The sequence below is a fragment of the Schistocerca americana genome, chromosome 2 (genome assembly GCF_021461395.2).
Source record: "Schistocerca americana isolate TAMUIC-IGC-003095 chromosome 2, iqSchAmer2.1, whole genome shotgun sequence".
In the NCBI taxonomy this organism is placed as follows: domain Eukaryota; kingdom Metazoa; phylum Arthropoda; class Insecta; order Orthoptera; family Acrididae; genus Schistocerca; species Schistocerca americana.
In genome coordinates, this window is record NC_060120.1 from 884965296 (window position 1) to 884991177 (window position 25882).

At 42.8% G+C, this 25882-nt stretch overlaps 1 protein-coding gene and 1 non-coding gene across 2 annotated transcripts in view; one reads left to right on the plus strand and one right to left on the minus strand.

Annotated features, from left to right (window-relative positions):
• Window positions 1-25882, minus strand: part of LOC124594522 (Down syndrome cell adhesion molecule-like protein Dscam2) — a 363828-nt gene that overhangs the window by 324105 nt on the left and 13841 nt on the right. The window contains exon 4 of the mRNA XM_047132896.1: window positions 5615-5720. Within this exon, the coding sequence (XP_046988852.1) occupies window positions 5615-5720 (106 nt within the window). The remainder of the gene's footprint in view (window positions 1-5614; window positions 5721-25882) is intronic.
• LOC124596766 lies at window positions 1431-1579 on the plus strand. The gene has a single exon (XR_006978397.1). It is a non-coding gene; the product is annotated as a small nucleolar RNA snR44 (small nucleolar RNA).

The window sequence follows — 25882 nt, forward strand, 5'->3', positions numbered from 1 at the left end:
ATCAGCTGCTTCTCAGATGGATGGGGTGGTGAATCTAGGCATCTGAGTGCCTCTCTGATGACTGGCTGGTCGTCACATTCTGTCGCCTCTCTAGATCGACACGTCCTTCTTGGTGCTGCGTTCGATCATAGTCAACCCATTCTTGCGAACACCGTCGAATAGTGACATCGCTGCCATTCAAATGTCGAGCGATTCACCGATTTCTCGAACCGGCTTCTTTGGGCCCAACTATACGGCATCTCCAAAATGCCATCTGTGTATAGACGTTCACGCGCCTGTCTATCCAGCTGAGTACACTGAATGAAATTCACAACCTGGTACCCAGCTGAGCAGTGGAACTGCGTACCAGCGTCACACGATGATCCACAGTTTTGGATTTCCCATTGAGAAACGTATGAATATAGATTTATGGCCAGTTTGCTTAGCTCCTTCGCGGTGCGTCGCTTTTTTTCTTCTTTGATCATATATTGGTTTTGTTAGTTTTGGTTATTCACCGACAGACTACTGAAAAATCCAAAAACAAAATATTTATACAACAGATGGTGAGAAATAATTACATTTTTCTTAAAAGCTGTGTTTTTTCCTAAACTATGTGTGGCACAATAAAATAATTTTCTGGTATCTTCTCTGATGTAAGTGTATACTGTACGCAAAGTCCTAGTTAATAATAACGAAATAATAAATTAAAACGTCGTGTTGTGATATTTTACTGCATGAAGAACGAGCATGTATCGAGCGAAGACTTTCTTTCTTTATTTCATTAGTTTGTGAGGGGTCTCAGCGTCAGTAACTTTCTAAAGGGTTTGAAATTAAGTATGAAGTTTGTTGGAAGTCGCTAACTGGTTTCATTGTCAAATACTGCATGGTCTGGGTAACATGTGAGCTATTAGTTACTCTGCTTCGAGACGTACACACAGTTTCTGATGTTACCACTTGTCTTATTGTGCCAAACCCTTACAGTAAGGTAATATCTCCTAATGACTAGATCATCACAGCATTTTAAATTTTTAAAGTAACTCAATAATTATATGAAATATTGAGAGCAAAATCTTTGTATGCCCAGGTAGCCGTTAGATAGGTAACCTGGAACTGCTTCTGGGCTACCGTTCGGGCCGTTTAGTGGTGCAGGTGTGAAGCAGTCACGCGGACTGCTGCAGTAAATCTGCATACTCGCTGCGAGGACGCCACGAGAGCATTGTGTGCGCCGACTGCTGTGAACCAGCAGTCGTTATGGGAGAATTGGGCAGAGCATACTCTTTCACAATCCTAGCGACGGCTGCCGACGGCCTGTCACGAATGCATCCCATACGTGTTCGACGGGATTTAAGTCGGGGGATCGGGCAGTCCAGTCCATTCCCCGAATACACTTTCTTGCCAAGAGCTCCAGGTATCCAGATTGATATTTTCACTCTGCAGCGGTGATATGAAACTTCCTGGCAGATTAAAACTGTGTGCCGGACTGAGACTCGAACTCGGGACCGAATTCGAGTCTCAGTCCGGCACACAGTTTTAATCTGCCAGGAAGTTTCAGCTCCAGGTATGCTCTTCGATACGGTCGCGCACTGTCATCTATAAAAATTAAGTCAGTAAACGACGTACCTGGGGAAGGAGAATAGTGTCATAATAACCTGTATCGTGTTCATCGATTGGGACTTCAGTACACCCCTGCAACATTATGCCTCTCAATACCAAAACACCTGGAACGCCAGAACCATTTTCGAGTATATTCCTGGGTTCATTGTGTGTTTCCACGTCTCACCATACGAGGCGTGTTCAGCGATTTACCATAATGCCTAGCCATACTACAACACCCAGAACACCAAACCAGTTATCTTCGACAATGTCTCCGGAGTTCATCACGTGTTTCCATGTCTCGCTGAACGAAGGTACTGTAAGTAAGCTGTTAAGGTTTTTATGTTGGTAAGGCCACGCAGTGCTCTGTATGAAAATCACTGACTGCGCTGTGTGTAGTCTGTGGGTGGTTGGACTAATTGTTAGAACATTCACTTGTGTAGCGTTGGGTAGTTGGAGGTGAGCCACTAGCAGTTGTGGATGTGAAGAGAGAGATGCCAGAGTTTTGAGAAGTTAACGTAATCGGACGATCTGGATGTGTGTCCGCCAGAAAAAGGAAATTTGTAAAGATGGGTGTCATGATGACTTTTGAACACTATTAAGGTAAATACATTGTTTGTCCTCTATCACAATCCTTAATTTGCTAACTGTGCCTACCAGTAGTTAGTGCCTTCAGTAGTGAGAATCTTTTATTTAGCTGGCAGTATTGGCACTCGGTGTATTGCAGTAGTTCGAGTAACGAAGGCTTTTATGAGGTAAGTGATTCATGAAAGGTATCAGTTATTGTTAGTCAGGGCCATTCTCTTGTAGGGATTATTGAAAGACAGATTGCGTTGCGCTAAAAATATTGTGTGTCAGTTTAGTGATGATCAGAATAAGTAAAGAGAAAACTGTTTGAGTACGTTGAGTTTTGCTCAGCTGTTTCAAAATCAAATAACCTAGAAGTTTACCAGCACAGTCATTTATTAATTTTTCAAAGGGGACGTTTCAGTACATACAGCGCTCCTTGACGTTATCTTTTTGATGGTCCATGTATTACGGTGTGGGAAGGCTAACGTTGCATGGGTGTACTGATTCCTACATCTTCCGACACAAGATACTCATTAGTCAACGTTATTGTGACACGCTACTTCTTCACCACGTTCGTCTTTTCGGGTTTGCATTCGGCCGTGATTTCATTTTTGTAGATGACAGTGCGTGACCGAATTGGACAGCGCAGGTTGTGGAGATTAGGAATGAGAGGATACTCGGTGACTGGAGTAGCCGTTGCCTCTATTTAAATTCTAGAAATCCATCTGTAATGCGTTGGAAGACATACTGCAGCTCATCCACACGCATCAACATCTATCCAGCAATTGTCAACCGCTCTGGTGGTATAGTGGTACGCCCTAATATAGAGACCCTTACCTTATGGCCAGTACGGGAGACCGCTACAGAGCGTACATTGCCGTCGGTGGCGTTTGTAATGTCCACGCAACCATTATGAGTCGTGGTGACTTCATTGTAATTACTGTCTTTGAATAAAAGAGTGATTTCTGCTCGTCTCATTGCGTACATCTTCCAGTTACCGTCTTCATGGAACTGTGGCAGCTATTTCTATCTATGGTCCAACTTTCATCACCTATGTTACTTGGCTGTGTCCACACTGAGGAAGTTATGTTCGACCTTAAGTTTTGAAAATTTGAAAAATTTCTATGGGATCAAAGTGCTAAGGTCATCGGTCTCTAGATTTACACACTACTTAATCTAACTTAAAGTAACTTACGCTAAGAACAACACGCACACACCCATGCCCGAGGGAGGACTCGAACCTCCGACGGCGGGCCTCTAACCGTGGCAAGGCGTCCAAGACCGCGCGGCTGCCCAGAGCAGTTTACAGTTTTGGACACCAGCTTCACTGCAGTACCAGTTTTGATTTACTCCTGATATTATCCGTAACTGTGTATCGCACTCGCCTTTTAAAGACTACTTTGCTATACTAGTTTAGATTTCATTCTGATACACGTCTCATTCACAGTCCGCACCGTGTATCTAAGTCACCACTTCAGCCACACACTGACGTGACAGAAGTCATGGGATACCTCCTAGTATTGTGTCGGACCTCCTTTCACCCGGCGCACTGCAGACACTCGACGTGGCATGGGCTCTACAAGTCGTTGGAAGTCCCTTGCAGAAATTTTGAGCTATGCTACGTGCATCCTTGTCCATAACTGTTAAAGTGTTGCCGGTACAGGATATTCTGCATGAACTGACCTCTCGATTACGTCCCATAAATCTTCAGTGGGATTCATTTCAGGCGATGTGATGGCCAAAGCATTAGCTAGAATTTTCCGGAATGTTCTTCAAACCTAATGCGAACAATTGTGACCTGGTGCCATGGCGGATTTTCATTCATAAAAGTTGCATCTTGGCCGGGAACATGAAGTCCATGAATGGCTGCAAAAGGTTCAGATGGTTCAAATGGCTCTGAGCACTATGGGACTTACCTTCTGAGCTCATCAGTCCCCTAGAACTTAGAACTACTTAAACCTAACTAACCTAAGGACATCATACACATCCATGCCCGAGGCAGGATTCGAACCTGCGACCGTAGCGGTCGCGCGGTTCCAGACTGTAGCGCCTAGAACCGCTTGGTCACCCCGGCCGGCGGCTGCAAAAGGCCTCCATAAAGCTGAATATAAACATTTCCTGTGAACGACAGGTGTAGTTCGAGCAGAGGACCCAGTCCATTTCAAGAAAACAGAGCCCACACCGTTATGGAGTCACCACCAGCTACCATGGTGTTTTGTTGGAAACTGGAAACCATATCTTCGTGGAATCTGCGTCTCACTCGAACGCACCCACTAGCTCTTACAAACTGAAATCCGAAACCATCTCACCAAGCCACCGATACCAACGGCTATGGTTGTGAGCGATATCGTGCTGTTAGCAAAGGCTCTCGCGTCGGTTGTCTGCTCCCATTGCCCATTAACGCCAAATTTCGCCGAATTGTCTTAACGGATACGTTCGTCGTACGTCCCACGTTCATTCTGCGGCTATTTCAAGCAAGTCCGTTAGTACCCGTCCTGTGGCCGTAATCACGTCGGAAACCTTTTTCTCACGAATCACCTGTTTACAAATGACACTTCCACAAATGCACTGCCTTTTTATACTTCGTGTATGTTATATTACCACCTTCTGTTTATATGGATGTCGCTATCTCATAACTTTCTTCACATCAGGGTATTCTGCGACACTAGTTTTGATTTCCTTCTGATGCATATTTTACTCTTAGTCAGCACTGTGTATCAAGATCTGCACTTAATTATACAGTACAGCTAACAAAGTGTATCTTGTAAAATTAGCTTTGATTTCTTTACACATTTTAAAGTTCGAACCGTTTTAGTAGTATCCGTTACAGCTGTAGAGAATTTTTTGTTATCACCCCAGTACTCGCATCGTATTTATTTCAACAACTGCCTCACTTCACAGACTAAGACTAGTTGTAACCAGAAATATTTATTTTCCCGATCCTTCGAATTCACGTAATCAGAACTGTTTCATTTCTGTATCAAAATTTGGGCATGTCACCATGTTGTTTATGTCGTCTGATGCAAGTTCACCATGCCATTTTACAATGTCGACGGCCAGTATTCCAATTTTCACGTTGTACCAATAGGTAATTAAAATATTAAGTTTATCCATATTCCAGAACATGTGACTATTTATCATTTGAATGTAAAGTCAGAAAAATACGACATGTCGCTTTCTGAATCATTTCTTTATTCCCAAAATTTAGTTTGGGGGACTTTTAATCCTCATTTTTATTTGGAGCATAGAGCCATTACATCTTTATTGTCGTAGTGTTGTGCTGGATACTGGCTTGTGGCACTATCGTAATATTCACCTGAGAGCCTTTTAATTTCCTATTCCTCACACATTGTACTGATTGTCGCCACAAATCCCTGAACATGCAGTATACATTGTACAACTGATATATCGAATGTTAATGACTAAACAGACTGTAGCTTAAGAACGAAGGGAAAAAAATCTTCAGAGGTACCTCTGAGGCTGATTTCAGCAGTTCCCTGAGCGTTGTCATCATTGTTGGATACTATGCACTGGTACATGCCACGATCTTCGAGTTCAACATACGAGATTTTAAGGACCTGCAAATAAATTATCTAGTTAATTCACTATCAAATATAACGACCTCAGTCTACAGAAGTAACAAAGTTTATAAAAAGAATTAGCATCAAAAACCTGAAAAAATTATTAAAATGTAACACAAAATAAAAGTACCCAACGATAAACGCTGTTGTCAAGGACAGAGATTAATAGAGATTAATTACTTAAGCCATTCTACTGGTACACACACACACACACACACACACACACAGACACACACACACACACACACACACACACACACGCACACACACTCTGTCAAGCAGCTATCTTATGATCCCCTGCTACCTTGCATAGTGGGTGCCGTTTATACCACACGCTGCTGCTGGGTCAGATGCGAATACTCAGTCAAGAACTGACAACTCTCCACTGCTTCCAATAACTACTGAAGACTGCATGTAGCAGAACTGGCATTACACTTACATATATCTACATATCCCGCACCCCACCGTCTGGTTCATGGCAGAGAATACCGTGTAATACTACTAGTCGTTTTCTTTCCTGTTCCACTCGCAAACAGAGCGAGGAAAAAACGACTGTCTATGTGCCTCCGTACTAGCCTTAATTTCTCGTATTTGATCTTGCGCTAAATGTATGCTGGTGGCAGTAGAATAGTTCTGCTGTCAACTTAACACGCCGATTCTCTAAATTTTTTCGATAGTGGCTGGCCGTTGTGGCCGAGTGGTTCTGCGCCGGATCGGCGCTGCTGCTACGGTCGCAGGTTCGAATCCTGCCTCGCGCATGGATGTGTGTGCTGTCCTTAGATTAGTCAGGTTTAAGAAGTTCTAACTCTAGTTGACTGATGACCTCAGATGTTAAGTCCCATAGTGCTCAGAGCCATATGAAACGTATTTCCTCAATAGTTAAAATGGTTCAAATGGCTCTGAGCACTATGGGACTTAACATGTATGGTCATCAGTCCCCTAGAACTTAGAACTACTTAAACCTAACTAACCTAAGGACAGCACACAACACCCAGTCATCATTCTCAATAGTGTTCCTCGAAAATAACACGACGGTCGAGACGGTGCCACAACCATCTAATTGACGGTCCACGGAGAGGAGACGTACGCTGTAGTATTTACAGTGCTTCTCCAGCCACTTGCAGACAGTTTTACACAGTCTTGGTGAACTATCGTATCCAAACCATGGAAGACAATCATTGTGCGAAATTTTTGCTCACACCAAAACTTTGTCCTCTCAGTCTTATATTTTCCTAGCAGTTATTGCGAGGTGATCGCTCTGGCTTTTTCGGCCGCAGACTCGGACCTCCGTTCTGTGACTCATACAATTAATTTACGATCCCAGTCAGCTGCAGTTCAGTTTATCGTCGACCAAATCCGTTACTGTTTGAGACTTTGCAGCCCCGCAAGAACCAACAGCTCGCATTACGCTCTTTGCGTCCAAAGACGTAATGTCGGCGAGCTTTCGCCGCCAACAGGTGCGCGGGGGCCGGGCGAGGCACGTTAGCGTACGGCCGGGCTCCAGTGGAGAAGTGCATTTGCTGATAGCACCTAGTAAGGAAAGTGACTGGGGGCGAGTGTCCCTCGTTGTCCTGCTGCTCTGAGGTCCATGGTTCGTAGTCGACAGCGGGCGAGCAGGCTGGTTGGATACGACGAGATGTGGTGACCGAGCCGGGGAAAAAATGTGGCCGACAGGATGGATTCAACCGACTTCCCGAGTAGCTGAGGCGTCAAGTGCATTAAAAGGAATCGTAATAGCACGTATATGAACAACCATCAGCTCTAGAATCGACTGACGGCAGTGAAAACGTATGCCGGACAGGGAATCGAACTCGGATATCCCGCTTATCGCGAGCTGTTACCTTTCCATTTGGCTATCTGTGCACGACTAACGGGCACCCTCAAACTTCTGTATGTAAGAAAATGAAACGCCTACAGCCGTTGTTATGGTCTTATTTATTTTGTAGCTACCAGTTTCGGTGCTTCAGTGCGCCGACTTTAGGCCGTAGTTGATGCTGAAGACGCTGTCGCGATGCCTGTATAATACCGCATCAGTGGCGAACAAAACTGGTTGCACATTTCATCTCTAAACTTTGGTTTCAACAGCCAACTGTTGGCAGTTGATGGTTGGGGTGCTTACACCGAAGCTTCAGTGACGCAGCTAACTCGACGAAGCCACATACGGTGCTGGGTTACTTTTATTTGTTTTGTACACGAATATTGTTGTCTCTTGATTATTTGAACAGTGCGTTATCCCACTGTACCGCGCCAGTTAGTGTTGACGCACAGTCATTAACAGTAAACATTCGCCTTAAATATCAGTGGCACCTCCACATGAATTATTGACCTTTCAGGTGGGATGGCCTCCGTGTCTCCACGACACAGGTAGACGTACCATAAGCACAACCGCAGTAGAAGGGAATCTGTGGAGAGGCCAACAAACAGCTGGCTCCTGAAAGGGGGTAAATGACTTTTGAGTAGTTGGAGTGGCAACAGTCTGGATGATTGACTGACGTCTTCTTGTAATATAAGCCAACAAGATATTGGTACATTCGTACTACCAAAGGCAGAAAGCAAGAGAAAACTACAGCGGTTATTTTTCAGGGAGTGTGCAGCTTTTTGGAAATTTGGTAATTTGTGGTAAGGTCTTATGGGACCAAACTGCTGAGGTCATCGGTCCCTAAGCTTACACACTACTTAATCTTACTGGAGGGAGGACACGAACCTCCGACGGGGGGAGCCATGCGGACCCTGACAAGACGCCTTAGACCGCGCGGCTACCTCGCATGGCTATGTAGCTTTACTGTGTGCCTTAATAGCGACAGCTTCTTGACTAAAATATTCCGGAGGTAGAATAGTCCGCTTTCGAATCTGGCGAAGCCTACGCAGGATGTCATCAGGGAAGCCAATACTGGCGTTCTAAGTGTCTGAGTGTGAAACAGTTGATCATTAAAAATCTTAACGGTTCAAATGGTTCAAATGGCTCTGAGCGCTATGTGACTCAACTGCTGAGGTCATCAGTCGCCTAGAACTTAGAACTAATTAAACCTAACTAACCTAAGGACATCACACACATCCATGCCCGAGGCAGAATTCGAACCTGCGACCGTAGCGGTCACGCGGTTCCAGACTGAAGCGCCTTTAACCGCACGGCCACACCGGCCGGCTGTCTTAACGGGCAGGCTGAATTTAGCCACAGTGGGCACAAGTAAAGCGCAATTATAGAAGAACAGGACTCGTGGGCGGGAAAGAACACGATTACAAATACAAAATCTAATAGAGGTAAGTAATACTTGCAAAAATAGAAATGTGAATAAGCTACTATGAACACTGCAACTCAGCCTGGTGAATTTAGAGTTTTCGATAAAATGACGAGAATCTTTAATATAAGTCAGTTTTTCCTGTAATCAGCTGTCTGAGATTCCATAGGTCGAAATGCCCCGTTTGTGAATTTTTTGTGAACCATACAGTCTTGATGGCAATACTTCTAATACAATGAGAACCTTCTTGTCGAGAGGAAAAATTGAGGAATCTTCTATTAGTTTATTAGTTGACAGAAGTTAAGAGATCTTCCTTAGTTCTCTGTATCTTACTGATTCTAATAAGCCCTTAATTTTACTGCAACATTCTTCTTTCTTCATTATCGCTGTAGTATTCGCTTTACCAGCGGTAATAAGAAGAGTGTCTTTAACAGGATTCAAATCTCGGAAAGCCTTCATCTCACCCTTCGTTACGTTACTGTTAGATGGTTTGCTCCTAAGCAACAACCATTTCTTCTACGCCTTGTTTAGATAAATAACGTATTTCAGCTTGTACATTAGCAATAATGTCTTCCGTTGGTATTTTTGAAGGTGCAACGTCGTAGTTCCCAATTTTGGCAGTTGCGATTATTTCATTCTTGTACAGAAACCTATTAATAATACACACATCAAAAAAAGTTTTGCATCATCTCTGTTGAGAGTTCCAAAACCTATACAGAAAACTGGAATAGAGATTAACATAAACATCTTTTCCGCCCTTTTTATTGCTAGTGAAAACCACACATTGCATGTTGTGCCACCATACAGCGAGACCTTCAGAGGTGGTGGTCCAAATAGCTGCACACACCGGTACCTCTAATACCCAGTATCACGTCTTATTGCATTGATGTATGCCTGTATTCGTCGTAGCATACTATCATCAAGGCATTGTTGGTCCCGATTGTCCCATTCCTCAATGGCGATTCTGTGTAGATCCCTCAGAGTGGTTGGTTGGTCACTTCGTCCATAAATAACCCTTTTATCCTAGGCATGTTCAAATGGCTCGGAGCACTATGGAACTTGACATCTGAGATCATCAGTCCCTTAGAACTGAGAACTATTCAAACCTAACTAACCTAAGGACATCACACACATCCATGCCCGTAGCGGTCACGCGGTTCCAGACTGACGCGCCTAGAACCGCTTGGCCACACCGGCCAGCTAGGCATGTTCGATAGGGTTCGTGATTGGAGAACATGATGGCCATAGTTGGGGCGCGAATTGTCGTCCATGTAGTCGAATTTCCTGCCAATATGCTGCCAATATGGTTGCACTGTCAGTCGGAGGATGGAATTCACGTATCGCACAACAATTTCGGCGACTTCCATGACCACCAACGGCGTACGTCGGCCCCACAAAATGCCACCCCAAAAAAGCAGGTCACCTCCAACTTGCTGCACTCGCTGACAAGTGTGTCTAAGGCCTGACCAGGTTGCCTCCAAACAAGTCTCCGACGATTGTCTGGTTGAAGGCATATGCGACACTCATCGGTGAAGAGAACGTAATTCTAGTCCTAACCGGTCCATTCGGCATGTTGTTGGGCTCATCTGTAACGCGCTGCATGGTATCGTGGTTGCAAAAATGGACCTCGTCATGGACGTCGGGAGTGAAGTTGCGCATCATGCAGCCCTTTCCGTACAGTTTGAATCGTAACATGACCTCCTGTGGCTGCACGAAAAGCATTATTCAACATGGTGGCGTTGCTGTCAGGGTTCCTCCGAGCCATTATCCGTAGGTAGCGGTCATTCACTTCAATAGTAGACCTTGGGCGGTCTGAGCGAGGCATGTCATCTCCTCCATGTCCGAACAACATCGCTTTGGTTCACTCCGAGATGCCTGCACACTTTCCTTGTTGGGAGCCCTTCCTGGCACAAAGTAACAATTCGGACGCGATCGAACTGCGGTGTTGACAGTCTAGGCATGGTTGAACACCGTGTGATGGATGCGCTATCGGAGCAGCTCTGACTGTGTGAGATCGTAGATCCAATGCACATTCACCAATGTGAAGTATTCCTTCACCAATGTGAAGTATTCCTTCACCCTCAGAAAAATCGGTGTTGTCGCTGTGTCTCTGCATGGAAGTAAAAAGGTGAGAGGAGACTGTAAACGAGATTTCTTCTTCCATGCACTTTCCATAACTTTAATTTTTCTTGGTCCACCTGACCATAAAGGTGTATAAAAGGTGTATAAAACGGAGCAATGGAGCTGGGGAAGAATCACCATATGTCTAGAAAATGAGGTTGGCAAAAAGAAAAAAATTGCTAATCAAGTAGGGATGGAGTACAAATGCGAGGCTGTAAAAGGATGCATGAAGAGGAGAAAGGTAGATGCTGCTTATAGTAAAATGAGAATATCAGGAGTGCAGGTGGGAAGTTAATATTAAGCAGAGCATGCTGAGCTGTAAGGGGGATGGAATACGCGGAAAGTTTACACAAGGGAAATTAACTTGAAGACAGAATTACAGAAAGAGATGTAAATAAATATGAGATGGGAGATATGATACTGCGAGAAGAATTAGACAGAGTGCTGAAAGATCGAAGTCGAATCTAGGTCCCTGGAGTACACGACATTCGCTCAGAATTATCGAGATCCAAACTGCTCCACCTTTTATACAAGGAATATGAGACAGGCGAAGTACCAACAGACGTTTAGAAGAATGTAACAAGCCCGAAACGTCAGGTGCTGACACGTGTTTAACAAGTCAAGGTTGCCAAATATTTCAACCAATTATTTACAGAAGACTGGAAAATCTCATAGAGGCTGACTTTGGGAAAGACCAGCTTGGGTTCTCAGAAGTGAACGAACACGGGAGACAGCACTGAACCTACGATTTAACTTGGAAGACGTGCTGAAGAAAGGCAAAACTACGTTTATAAAGTTAGTGGATTTGGAGAACGCTCTTGACAATGTTGACTGGAGTACAATCATTGACATTATGAATGTAGCAGAGATTAAAAGTGGGGAGTGAAAGGTTATCCCCAACTTTTACAAAAGCCAGACTATAGTTACAGGAGTTGAAAGGATTGTGATAGGTTTCTAGCCTACCCTCAATGTTATATAATCTATACATTTAGTAAGCTGGGAAAGAAATGTGGGAGATATTTGACGAAGGAGTTAAGTTTCAGGGAGAAGAGACAAAACATTTGATGTCTGCCTATAACATTGTAGTACCCTCAGAGACGGTGAAGGACTTGGAAGAGCATTTAAACGGTATGGGTAGTGTTAAAAAAGAGGATATGAAATGAGCTGTAACAAAAGTGAAACAAAAATCATCTAATGTGGTTGAATCGGAACGGGTAATCCTGATACAATTAGATCAAGAAACGGGGCATGAAAAGTAGTAGCTATATTTTAATACATTTGCAGCTAAATAACTGACGAAAGCCAGAGTAGAGAGGACATAAAGTGCTAACTACGAGGGTCAGTCAAAAAGTAATGCCTCCTATTTTTTTTCTACGTTTAATTGTCAGGAAATTTAAATGCAATTACATAGATTGAAAACCACAACATTGAGGATCATTTTGTCATTTTTCAATGTAATCTCCGCCCATCTCTACAGTTTTGGTCCATCTTTGAACAAGGGCATGTATCCCAGCACGGTAAAAATCACAGCTCTGCTTCCTAAGCCATTGACGCACGGATCTTTTGACAGCCTCCTCATCTTCAAAATGAATCCCACGATGAGCTTCTTTTAGTGGCCCGAACAGATGGAAGTCTGATGGTGCCAGGTCAGGGCTGTATGGGGGATGAGGCAAAACTTCCCATCCAATTTTGACAATCTCGTCAGAGGTGTGACGACTGGTGTGTGGTCTTGCATTGTCATGCAAAAGAAGAACATCTGCCATTGATTTTGTTGGGCGAACTCGCTGAAGACGTGCTTTAAGTTTGTTGAGGGTTGTGACGTATTGAACAGAATTTATTGTGCATCCCTGCTCCAAAAAATCAACCAGAATCACACCCTCTGTATCCCAGAAAACTGTTGCCATAACTTTCCCTGCCGATCGCACAGTTTTGAATTTTTTCTTCCTCGGCGAGCTTGTGTGACGCCACTCCATTGACTGCCTCTTTGATTCGGGTTCAAAAAAATGCACCCATGTTTCGTCCCCGGTCACAATTTTTTTCAGAAACTCATCTCCCTCCAAACGGAAGCGCTGCAAGTGTTGGGAGGCTATTGTTTTCCTTGCCTCTTTATTCTGATCGGTTAACATTCTTGGAACCCACTGTGCACAAACTTTTGAGTACCCCAATTGTTTAATAATCGTGATCACACTGCCTTTACTAAGAGAAATAATGCGACACACTTCATCTGCAGTCACCCGACGGTCACCACGAATGATGTCATCAACTTGCTGAATGTTGTGTGGAGTCACTGCACTCACCGGCCTGCCGCTCCGCTTTTCGTCAGTCAACGGTGTTTGCCCTTCAGCTTCCTTACAACGACGAACCCATCGTCTAACAGTGCTGACATCCACTGTCACAACACCATACACCTTCTTCAGTCTTTCACGAATGCGTATGGGCGTTTCACCTTCTGCATTCAAGAATTCAATCACACAACGCTGTCTCAAACGAACATCGATGTCGGCCATCTTACAAACTTCTGCTGTGCAGCCACCTGTTGACACAGAAAGTTACTACTGCAGTGGATTGCAGAAGAAGGTTTGAGGAATGGCGCCAAATTCAAATTTTTCACTTAACTTAATTTCTTTAAGTAGAAAAAAAATGGGAGGCATTACTTTTTGACCGACCCTCGTAGCAGTAACGAGAAAAGCATTTGTCAAAAAAAGAAAATGTTAGGAAGTCTTTCCAGGAGATGTTTGTTTGGAGTCTAGCCTTGTACAGAAGTAAAATGTTGATGAAAAGCAGTTCAAATTACAGTGAATATGGCGCTACGGAAGAATGGCGATGCTTAGATATGAGGATAGAATGACTGATCCGGAGGTATCGAATCAAATTCTGAAAATAGGAATTTAATGGATAAACTTGATAAAAGAAGGATTTGTTTGTTATGACACACCATAAGCCGTAAAAGACAAGCCAGTTTTTAGTGGAGTTTAGCGTTTGGGGCAAAGATTTTCCACGCAGTTTCAGTATCTCACTTTAGTAACCATGTTGAAATAGGTGTAGCTTACGGTAGCTATGCAGAGATAATAAGACTTGTATAGGGTGTACTATGGTTCAGAGCTGCATCAGACTAGTCTTTGGACTAAAAAATCAGTTACAAAAAAGGTTTCTGAGTAGGTTCTTTACTCTGACGACAGTGATAGAATGGTTGCAGAGAGGCTGCCAACTGCCTCACATACGTTCAGAGTACATCACGTGAGTTGTTATACGAACTTCGCGTTGTGGTCGACACGCGTATTATAGTCTCCACTCTATGTATATGTACCAAGTTAATGTAACGTCTTCTTCGTAACTACAGCTCTAAATATGTGCCCTCCATATATCTCTATTCTCTGCAGTCCCTCAATATTGCTGTCGCCACCCAACATTTTACCTACCCATCTTGCTCTTAGGTTGTCTTCGATGCCAATGGGAAAAATCATCCTTTCGTCATGCTCATTGGCATCGTGTCATCAGCCACCCCACTATATGTCATAAACGGAGTAATCTCTGTGGTCTTATAAATTAGATTTCATATCTACTTTGCCTAAATTGCTTACAGGCCTGAGTCCTGGTCTATCTTATACACCAGCCGTCTTCATTCAACATCAACGTAAATATCTGGTAAGCTGTACTCGACACCGTTATGCCTCTCAAAAAATAAATGATAAATTTTACCCTTCCCTACACATGGGACATGATTTTCCAGTTTTCCAGTCCTCTCGCATACTTCCATTTTCCAAAATGTCATTTATTAGAGCATGCATTTAATTTGTGAAAGACTTACCTCTTGGATTGTTCGTACTTTAATGTATGTTAGCTTCTAAATGTCTATCCGTGTCCTCTGACTACAGTCTAATCTTTATTTCTTTCTTAGAGTCTGTAAATGGCTGTTGATTCTGTGTCCGTCCAACAGATTGTGCACTACTATAGAGCAATTTTTTGTTGTACAGATCTTCGAACGAGCTTTGGTTTAACTGACTACCGTGTTACTATACTCTGAGTCATAAATTATAGAGTATCTCACCGTAAACTAAATGGAGGAAGCGTCACACATATCGCATTTAATACATTACGTTTTAGTGATTTATGACAACAGCAGCCAGTGTTAACGCAGGGGATACCGAGACGCCAAACTAGAAGCGCAAGCTGACGCAGTGGACACACAGTCAAGACGTAAATGCAACCCTTCTGAGTCCCTTAGGGTACCATTGCCTCCATAGAAATGACTTGTCGTTCACCCGGCCGCGCCGATGTAGGTACAGTTACTTTACCTGACGGAAGTCTGACGGCCACGTTGAGGTTTCCGTGACACATTTGTATCAGACCTGCTGTAAGAACGTGGCTGCAAGCTCGCTTTCGTGCGAATTCGTAGCTCAACAGTCTTCCATGCTCGGGAACGCTCAGCGAGGGACCCGAGCACAGCACCACCACTCCGGCTAGGGAGAAGTAGCAACACTCCGGCACGTCCCCACCAAAAGCCATACAGGTGACAATTGTTATTGTTATTATTCACGAATATATTAAAAAAAGCCACAGTACACTTCCTGACGCCAACACACGAAAGGAGACACACATACTTCTGATGATTGATCCACGCTCACGAAAATCTGTCTCGCCGCGTTGATCGACTGTACACATGACATGGGAAGGTGGAGAATAGAGATCCGAGCCTATAAAACCACAATGTTTCTTTGAAACAGAGACTTCTCCGTCGTCAGTTATTTGGATGTCGAAACTGCGACTATCAATCTACGACCAGTGGTGTAGAACTTTGCATTTCCGTATCTCGTCTCTCCGCAATTATCACTTGCAGCACTGTACCTTACGTAGGAATTTAACTTTTCATTCGGTCCCTCAGCACCGTCATCGTGCTTTGGTTCCCTGCGACTTCTTTCTACAAAACTTCCCTTAACAGAAGAGTCCAACACAGGTGTCCCTACCTTCCGTACGGCACTTAGATGCCTCAATTTTAAACTTTAACTTTACGGTATGTAGTTGCTAACAGCTTGCAACGCGTAAAGGTGACACTCAGACCAGCCGGTCACAATAGTGTATGACCTGGAATTATATCACACAATAACATACATTCAAGAAACTGAGGATATTAGCGCGTTTCCAAAAGGTAAACTGTTTCATGAATAAGAAAGTGCAATCGCTGAAGACCTGTACTGTTGTACACAACCCTTTTGTAAAGTCATTTGCCACTGTGTGTGCGTATGCACTTAAGAGTTTTGAAAAATTTTCCTTAATAAATAAAACACTGTTTTTTTCAGATAATCTTGTTTCAATACAAAACAAGAAAAATGAACAAACTTATATTTCATTACAGTGTTGATTCTTCGCTTCTTCAGTGCGAGTGTTGAACCCGAAGGATTGTGTACCTGGGATCACATGATGCTTCTTGGTCGAGGCTCGACTCTAGTCAGTCAGCTTAAAATCACATGAAGAGTGTCCTGGAAAGAGGCAGATAAAACTTCTTGAATTTTCTACTGTTTTTGTAGTTTGAAACGTGAGGTTGTCTTGTGTGCAGCGTTTGTAAATACTTCGGGTTCAACATGTTTAAGTTTTGTGTGACGTATTAAATGCATCTGAAGGATAGTGTTAATTCTTCGCTTAGAGAATTATATAGTAAATTAAGTTCTGTACATTCTTAAAATGAGTTACATGACGTGTGGTCGGATGAGCCAGACATGTTTTCGGTCTTGTACGAACTTGTACCCTGAAAAAACGGAAGAAATTCTTCTACCACAGAAAACTTGATATTAACAAGTGAACGGAATTTCATTAACTTCTTCATAATTTTTCAAGTCTTAAAATGGAAATGTGTGTTAGCTGACAATAACTTCTTTTTCAAAGTGTTTTAACTTCTGATTTTTTAAAATATTACTTCTTCTTAATTGGTTTTCACTTTCTGAATATTAGTGTGCAGCACAGTAACAATGTAACACATAGGATTTGAAACTCAGGATTTACAAGACTTTCTCGATTGCAACGCTTTTAAATTTGAACAGAATATTTATTACAGATACATGACCATCTGGTACCTCAGAACAGTTTTTCACAATTGGAAGAAACTTACTTTTTCGTAGCATTTTTTTTTAATTTCAGGGAAAAACCGTGACATATAAAGTGAGTACTAACATTTCAAAATGCAGTAAGAGAATGTACTAAACTTCAGTTAAAAGGCTGGCTCGAGGTGAAAGTCTGAAAAGTGTTACAATTAACAATACTCTCATCTGTTGCTAAAATATCCAAGTTCATACAATGACAACAAGAGTGTACAGCTAACATAAACAATAGAAATCCAGCAAAATGTGGACTTAACAGATAAATTTACGTCTCTTTCCATGCTTAATTATGCCACGTTGACCGCCACTATCTTGAATCCATTCCAGCTTCATGGGGTGAAGAGAGCTGTAATTTGATTTACCATTCATCACAGCAGTAGCAGAATCAAAACATAATGCAAAAATTTTAATCTACCAGACCCCAGGCAAGAGAGTAAGTTTGCTCTCATATGTCTGAGTCAGTTTCCATAAAGTTCCTTTTTGATTTATACGGGGTCATTTTATAAATTGTGCCACGGTACCAGCCATTAACATGTGGCCCTTCTACATCTACATTTACATAGATACTCTGCAAATCACATTTAAGTGCCTGGCTGAGGGTTCATCGAACCACCTTCACACTTCTCTATTATTCCAATCTCGTATAACGCGCGGGATGAATGACCACCTAGATCCTTCCGTACGAGCTCTGATTTCCCTTATTTTATCTTGGTGATCGTTCCTCCGTATGTAAGTCTGTGTCAACAAAATATTTTCACATTCGGAGGAGAAAGCTGGTGACTGGAATTTCGTGAGAAGATTCCGTCGCTACGAGAAACGCCTTTCTTTTAATGATGTCCATCCAAAATCCTGTATCATTTCTGTGACACTCTCTCCCATATTTCGCGATAATACAAAACGTGCTGCCTTTCTTTGAACTTTTTAGATGTACTCAGTCAGTCTTATCTGGTAAGGATCCTACACCGCGCAGCAATATTCAAAAAGAGGACGGACATGCGTAGTGTAGGCAGTCTCCTTAGTAGGTCTGTTATATTTTCTAAGTGTCCTGCCAATAAAACGCAGTCTTTGGTTAGCCTTCCCCACAACATTTTCTTTGTGTTCTTTCCAATTTAAGTTGTTCGTAATTGTAATACCTAGGTATTTAGTTGAATTTACGACTTTTAGATTACATTGCTTTATCGTGTAACTGAAGTTTAACAAGTTACTTTTAGCACTCATGTGGATAACCTCACACTATTCGTTATTTAGGGTCAACTGCCACTTTTCGCACCATTCAGATATTTTTTCTAAATCGTTTTGTAGTTTGTTTTGATCTTCTGATGACTTTATTAGTCGATAAACAACAGAGTGATCTGTAAACAACGAAGATGGCTACTCAGATTGTCTCCCAAATCGTTTATATAGATAAGGAACAGCAAAGGGCCTCTAACACTACCTTGGGGAACGCCAGAAATCACTTCTGTTTTACTCAATGACTTTCCATCAATTACTACGAACTGTGACCTCTCTGACACGAAATCACAGATCCAGTCACATAACTGAGACGATATTCCACAAGCAGGCAATTTCACTACGAGCCGCTTGTGTGGTACAGTGTCAAAAGCCTTCTGGAAATCCAGAAATACGGAATCGATCTGAAATACCTTATCAATAGCACTCAGCACTTCATGTGAATAAAGAGCTAGTTGTCTTTCACAGGAACGATGTTTTCTAAACCCATGTTGACTGGGTGCCAATAGACCATTTTCTTCGAGGTATTTCATTATGTTCGAACACAGTATATGTTCTAAAATCCGGCTGCATATCGACGTTAACGACTGTTTGTTGTTGTCGTCTTCAGTCATGAGACTGGTTTGATGCAGCTCTCCATGCTATCCTATCCTGTGCTAGCTTCTTCATCTCACAGTACTTACAGCAACCTACATCCTTCTGAATGTGCTTAGTGTATTCATCTCTTGGTCTCCCTCAATGATTTTTACCCTCCACGCTGTCCTCCAATGCTAAGTTTGTGATCCCGTGATGCCTCGGAACATGTCCTGCAAACCGGTCCCTTCTTCTTGTCAAGTTGTGCCACAAACTCCTCTTCTCCCCAATTCTATTCAATACCTCCTCATTAGTAATGTGATCTACCCATCTAATCTTCAGCATTCTTCTGTAGCACCACAATTCGAAAGCTTCTATTCTCTTCTTGTCCAAACTATTTATCGTCCATGTTTCACTTCCACACATGGTTACACTCCATACAAATACTTTCAGAAACGACTTCCTGATACTTAAATCTATACCCGATGTTAAGAGATTTCTCTTCTTCAGAAACGCTTTCCTTGCCATTGCCAGTCTACATTTTATACCTTCGCTACTTCGACCATCATCAGTTATTTTGATCCCCAAATAGTAAAACTCCTTTACTACTTTAAGTGTCTCATTTCCTAATCTAATTCTCTCAGCATCACCCGACTCAATTCGACTACATTCCAATATCCTCGTTTTGGTTTTGTTGATATTCATCTTATATCCTCCTTTCAAGACACTGTACATTCCGTTCAACTGCTCTTCCAAGTGCTTTGCTGTCTGTGACAGAATTACAATGTCATCGGCGTACCTCAAAGTTTTTATTTCTTCTCCATGGATTTTAATACCTACTCCAAATTTTTCTTTTGTTTCCTTTACTGCCTGCTCAATATATAGATTGAATAACATCGGGGAGAGGCTACAACCCTGTCTCACTTCCTTCCCAACCACTGCTTCCCTTTCGTGCCCCTCAAGTCTTATAACTGCCATCTGGTTTCTGCACAAATTGTAAATAGCCTTTCGCTCCCTGTATTTTACCCCTGGCACCTTCAGAATTTGAAAGAGAGTATTCCAGTCAACATTGTCAAAAGCTTTCTCTAAGTCTTCAAATGCTAGGAACGTAGGTTTGCCTTTCGATAATCTTTCTTCTAAAATATGTCGTAGGGTCAATATTGCTTCACGTGTTCCAGTATTTCTACGGAATCCAACCTGATGTTCCCCGAGGTCGGCTTCTACCAGTTTTTCCATTCGTCTGTAAGGAATTAGCGTTAGTATTTTGCAGCCGTGACTTATTAAACTGATAGTTCGGTAATTTTCACATCTGTCAACACCTGCTTTCTTTGGGATTGGAATTATTATATTCTTCTTGAAGTCTGAGGGTATTTCGCCTGTCTGATACATCTTGGTCACCAGATGGTAGAGTTTTGTCAGGACTGGCTCTCCCAAGGCCGTCAGTAGTTCTAATGGAATATTGTCTACCCCCAGGGCCTTGTTTCGATTCAGGTCTTTGAGTGCTCTGTCAAACTCTTCAAGCAGTATCGTATCTCCCATTTCATCTTCATCTACATTCTCTTCCATTTCCATAATATTGTCCTCAAGTATATCGCCCCTGTAAAGACCCTCAATATACTCCTTCCACCTTTCTGCTTTCCATTCTTTGCTTAGAACTGGGTTTCCATCTGCGCTCTTGATATTCATATAAGTGGTTCTCTTTTCTCCAAAGAGATATGGGCCCTGTAATTTAGTGGATTACTCCTACTACCTTTCTTGAATATAGGTGTGACCTACCACAACTTCTCAGGGTGTGTGGTACTACTGAGTGTATAATTATATAAATGCCTGGGGTCGGTTTTTTTCGGAGATGTCAAATGCAATTGATTATTCTCGATGGCCAACGAATTCACAACCTGTAGTGCAGACGCTCATTATTGTTGCCCTACAACGGAAATCTGAAATTAGCGAACGTGGAGGACATGTAAAGGGACTATGGACAGATGGCGTTAGGTGGAGATGTGAGTCCACCGGGAGACATGCTGACATAGTCTGCAAATCTCGATACACACTGGGTGCTGGTTGTGCAGTGGTTAACGCAACTGCGCAGTAAGCAGAAGATCACGGGTTTGATTCCAGGTCTGGCAGACATTTTCATTCATCGTCGCTGAATCTGGACGAAGTCCTGATGCAGCTGATGTCCTTAGTTCGTTCACTTTCCTTTTCTTTCTCCCCTTCCGCCTTCGATAGTACAATGTCTTCGCGAAAGCTACACAACATTAATGCTCGTCTTAACCACCACCAGAGACCGCGGGAGCAGTACCCCACCAAAAAAGCAGCGCCATCGTGACTCAACAAAAATTCTGCCTCAGACGACAGCCAGTAAAGAATTTTCGCTGTCTTCTTCTCTTTGTCAGACACTCTTTGTCTTTTAATGTTTTACGTCTCAAAATGTTCTATTCAGCATAACAATGACATACATGTCTGTATGTGCTCTTTCGCAAAATTAATCAATAAAGTTGCTGAATTTCTGATATATTCTAAGCACACTGTGAATTGTGGGTTGGCTAATTCTTATACCAATGAATCAGGAGTAACTTGCTGAAATAGACCGAAAATAATTGGCAAGAAATAAACAACCTCAACTTCCGTTGGTAAACATATGCGCTCAGGAGGACTCATTTCCCAAAGCACTGAGGCTCACATCCAGCTTTCGAAAATGGTTATAAATGTATCACAGTTATTTTCACGACCTTGCTGAATCCCTTCTTCAGGCATAGGGTAACAGTCTGCCCCATCTGCTGCATCATGCACAAGACGTTTCACCCACCAGTACACTTGAGATTGTGTTAATGACACTACAACTCATTATTGTGGTAGTGTTAGAAACTATAGAAAAATGGGCTATATTACCTGCATAGGGTCTCCTGCAGATTCTGAATCTTTCACGTGCGCTTCTGCAGTTTCTTTCCTGCAGTCCACTACACGATCAGCAAGAACTTTTTTGCCGGGGGACTACGCCATCGCCTTGAAGTCATTCTTACAGATATAAAACAAATATTCAAGAATGTCGGTAAGCCGTACCGGGAAGATCGATAACTCGCGTCTCGCTCCTAGATGCCACAGATTCCACAGATTTTACTCCCGAGGGTGTCTTAGCGTAACCGTTGACAGCGGAGGTGGGCAGTCTGGACTAGGGCATGTTGATTTAAAGAGCGCAGTACGCCATTTAGCAGCCGATCTAGCAAGTCGTCCGGCTAGGACGATGGACAGGCAGCCTGCGTCGGTTTTGGAGCACGCCCTGGAATACACTGCATCGACTGCTCCCGTCAGCGGAAGAGTGTATAGGAGGCCTTGTGGTGCGCAGCCTACAAAGCAGAAGACCACTGGCCGTGACAGGACGGTCACAACACCTACAAGAGTCTTCTACCAGGGATAAGCCCGTGCCAAAAAGCTATACGAGTGAGCACGATTTCGAACAGATTTAAAATTGCAGTTGCAATGGAATGAGCACGCTCAGGCATCTAGTTCGGCTAGCACATTGTGCTGTGTGTAGCTTCGGCTTGAGTGCTGTTGGCTTAGTACTGTGATAATTTGGAATGTTTCGGGATTCAATGCCTTCGTCAGCAGTATCGCTTAATCTCTCATGGCGTACGATTACTAAAGAGCTTCATTCTTGATGTCTGTATTTAATGAGTTCTTTATAATATTCAGAAATCCAGTGTCTTGATCAGTAGTACATCCTAGCCTTTGTGGTTTACATTCTTCTTCTCTGTAATTAATAAGTTTTTAAGGGGGTTATTGAAATCATAATTATATGTCAAATGTTAACTTCACTTTCTCATGTTCAAATGGCTCTGAGCACTATGAGACTTAACATCTGAGGTCATCAGTCCCCTTGAACTTAGAACTACTTAAACCTAACTAACCTAAGGACAGCACACAATTCGAACCTCCGACCGTAGTGTTCGCGCGGTTCCAGACTGAAGCGCTTAGAACCGCTCGGCAACACCGGCCGGCCTTTTTTATGTAATTCATTCGTTGCTAAGTACGCTTTGCTTATCAAATGGCTCTGAGCACCATGCGACTTTACTTCTGAGGTCATCAGTCCCCTAGAACTTAGAACTAATTAAACCTGACTAACCCAAAGTCATCACACACATCCATGCCCGAGGCAGGATTCGAACCTGCGACCGGAGCGGTCGCTCGGCTCCAGACTGTAGCACCTAGAACCGCACGGCCACTCCGACCGGCCGCTTTGCTTATCGCTGAGTAAATTGTTTGCATTAAGAAACTGCTGTGTATTTGGTTCTATTTCGCATTTTACTAAACATTGTTCATTAACTGAACTTTAACGGCGAGGGGCGCTACCTTGTCAAATAGGCGCCAGACTAAGATTTGAATACCATGATATTATCATGCTTTGGAAGCGGTTTGTATCTTATTCTATATTGTTACTTTAAATTTTGGGATACCTTTTGATTGGTGGGCAGCTCACGTATTTTTCTAAGTTATTTTTATCCACTGATAACTGTTCGCTGTATTTGCACTTGTTGAAGCGCTTGCGTTATTCAACTACTGTGATTGGCGCTGCGATCAGACTAGTTGGCGACTCCGGGTTCTGAGTGCTGCCTCCCGAAGTATTGATGGGAAGAGAGCCGATTGTAACTCACCAGGCCACCTGATTTTATAATCATAGATTTCCTTATTGTATTGTTGTAATCCTTGCTGTGTCGTCCGAACAAGACACAGCCAGGGCAAAAGCACCACATTAGTAAAGATGTGAGCTGGTGCGAGTGCCATAGACACTCGACACTTGCGCGAGTTCCACCAGCGTGACGGGCTGCGCTAAGGATGAAGATATCGATTTCGCCTCCGCCAATTACAGGCCGTGTACTATCCGCCAATGACCGATCGACAACGGACAGAAGCCTACTCGGAAGACAGAAGAGCACATCTCACCCACTTGGTTATAGACCATCGTCCAGGGCCGACTTACACAGGGAACGTCGTTTAGTGAAATCTTAGAAGTGAACGGACAATTGTTGTAAATTGCGTTTGCTATGTACTGTGAAATCTACCTGCGGTTATTTGCACTTAGGTATTGAGGGCCTTTTTTGTGGCGTGTCACGTGCAGTGTTGCAGACTTTATTTTCGACAAGACACAAAGATAAGTAAACCTTTTTTAATTATTTGTGTGACCTTGTTACTGATTTGTTCCCATATCCTGTTACCTGACTCTGGAGCACAGCTGTGTAACTGTGGCAGGGAGAAATTGTCCTAGCGGTATACTGCACCCGAGGCCGTTTCACCAACTCACAATTTCGGCCTACCGTAACAGTGGAACTCCGCCTCCATAGCAGTAGCGACGAGGCCTTTACATAACTGGCGACGAGAGTTTAAAAAAATTATTACATTATTTAGTAATGTTTCTCAGCACCTTTGAGATTAATAAATTGTGTTTTGTTACGAATGATGGTCACTTTGGCATTGCACGGTCTTTTCACTCCCCCAAGCAACCACTACGATTGACCACATATCATTCTACATGTTACCTCTAGCTTAAATCTAACAAAAAGTCAGTAAATACAATGCGTATCACGTTCAGTTGCGTGCACAAACTTCAGTGGTTAGCATTTTCGAGATAATCTGTGGAAAAGTAGTATCTGCGATGTTCATTCTTCATTAGGAGGAGCGCTGCACAGTATAAAATTAGTAAAATTGTATATAACTAGGAACTGAATTCACGGCCATCTACTTGCTTGCATGTACAGAGTGGTTAAGTTGTTAGCACACTAGTCTCGCTTGCGGGAGGCCAATGGTTAAAATATGCGTCCAACCGTCCAGTTTTATGTTTCCCGTGATTTCCCTAAATCGTTCCAGGCAAATTCCGGGATGGCTCCTTCGAAAGGGCACGGCCGCTTTCCTTCCCCATCCTTGAAACATTCCGAGTCTGTGCTCCGTCTCTGATGACCTCGATGTCGATGGGACGTTAAATCCAAATCTATGTACATGTACGGCGCTGAAGAAAACTAACTTTAAGTGTAGAGTACTCGCAAACGACTCTCGTATTGAATTTACTCTTTCCAGTGTAGGAGATGTTACTGTGAATTGAACTTACAGTCATTTACAGCAGAAGGTATCGCAAGAGGACGCCCACAGGTGACAAATACCAGCTGAACACTGACCAAGCTCTGAAGACTAGTGCCTCAAAGACCATCGGCAAATATTACTCAGTTGTTAACCGACATCTCATGCGTATCGATCGATAAAATAATATTTTTATTTAATAAAATTGCAGCCAAATTGCCATATACAGTTACTTTTCTTAACATTTTACATTTACTTCTACATTTTACATTTCTGCATAATCATTTGTCGATTTCACTCTTTTACTGCAGAGTTGTGTGTGATATCATTCACATGCTTCGTTACACAGTTCACATACACATGTTGTGGTTGGGTTGTGATAAGTTTTGTTTTTGCAAGTTAGATGATGAAAGCCGTGAAAAGAAACTCTAGTTACGACATGTTGCAGCTCGAAGTTTGGTTCTGTCCATGAGCGGTTCGCCATTGCTTCGGTGCCATAGAACTCCGGCCATACTTTTTCTCGTTTGTCCTCCATGAACTTCAGTTGATTTCTGGAAGCCATGGTGTGTGGTATCATATATCAAAGATTGATATCTTCAATTACGAATGTGTCTCTCGCTAGCAGGTACACTAGTCTAGATTTTGCTGTCTTTGAGAGATCTAGTGCTCTTTTTAGATAAGTAGATTTTACCTTTTCTAAGATTTTACCTTTTCTAGTGTTTCTAGATTTTTTTCTGTCAGATGGGCCCATATAACCTCCATCCAATAGGCCAGGATTGGCAATACTTTTGCGTTGAATAATTTCATGACTGTTTCTAGGCTGAGTAGGCGGATG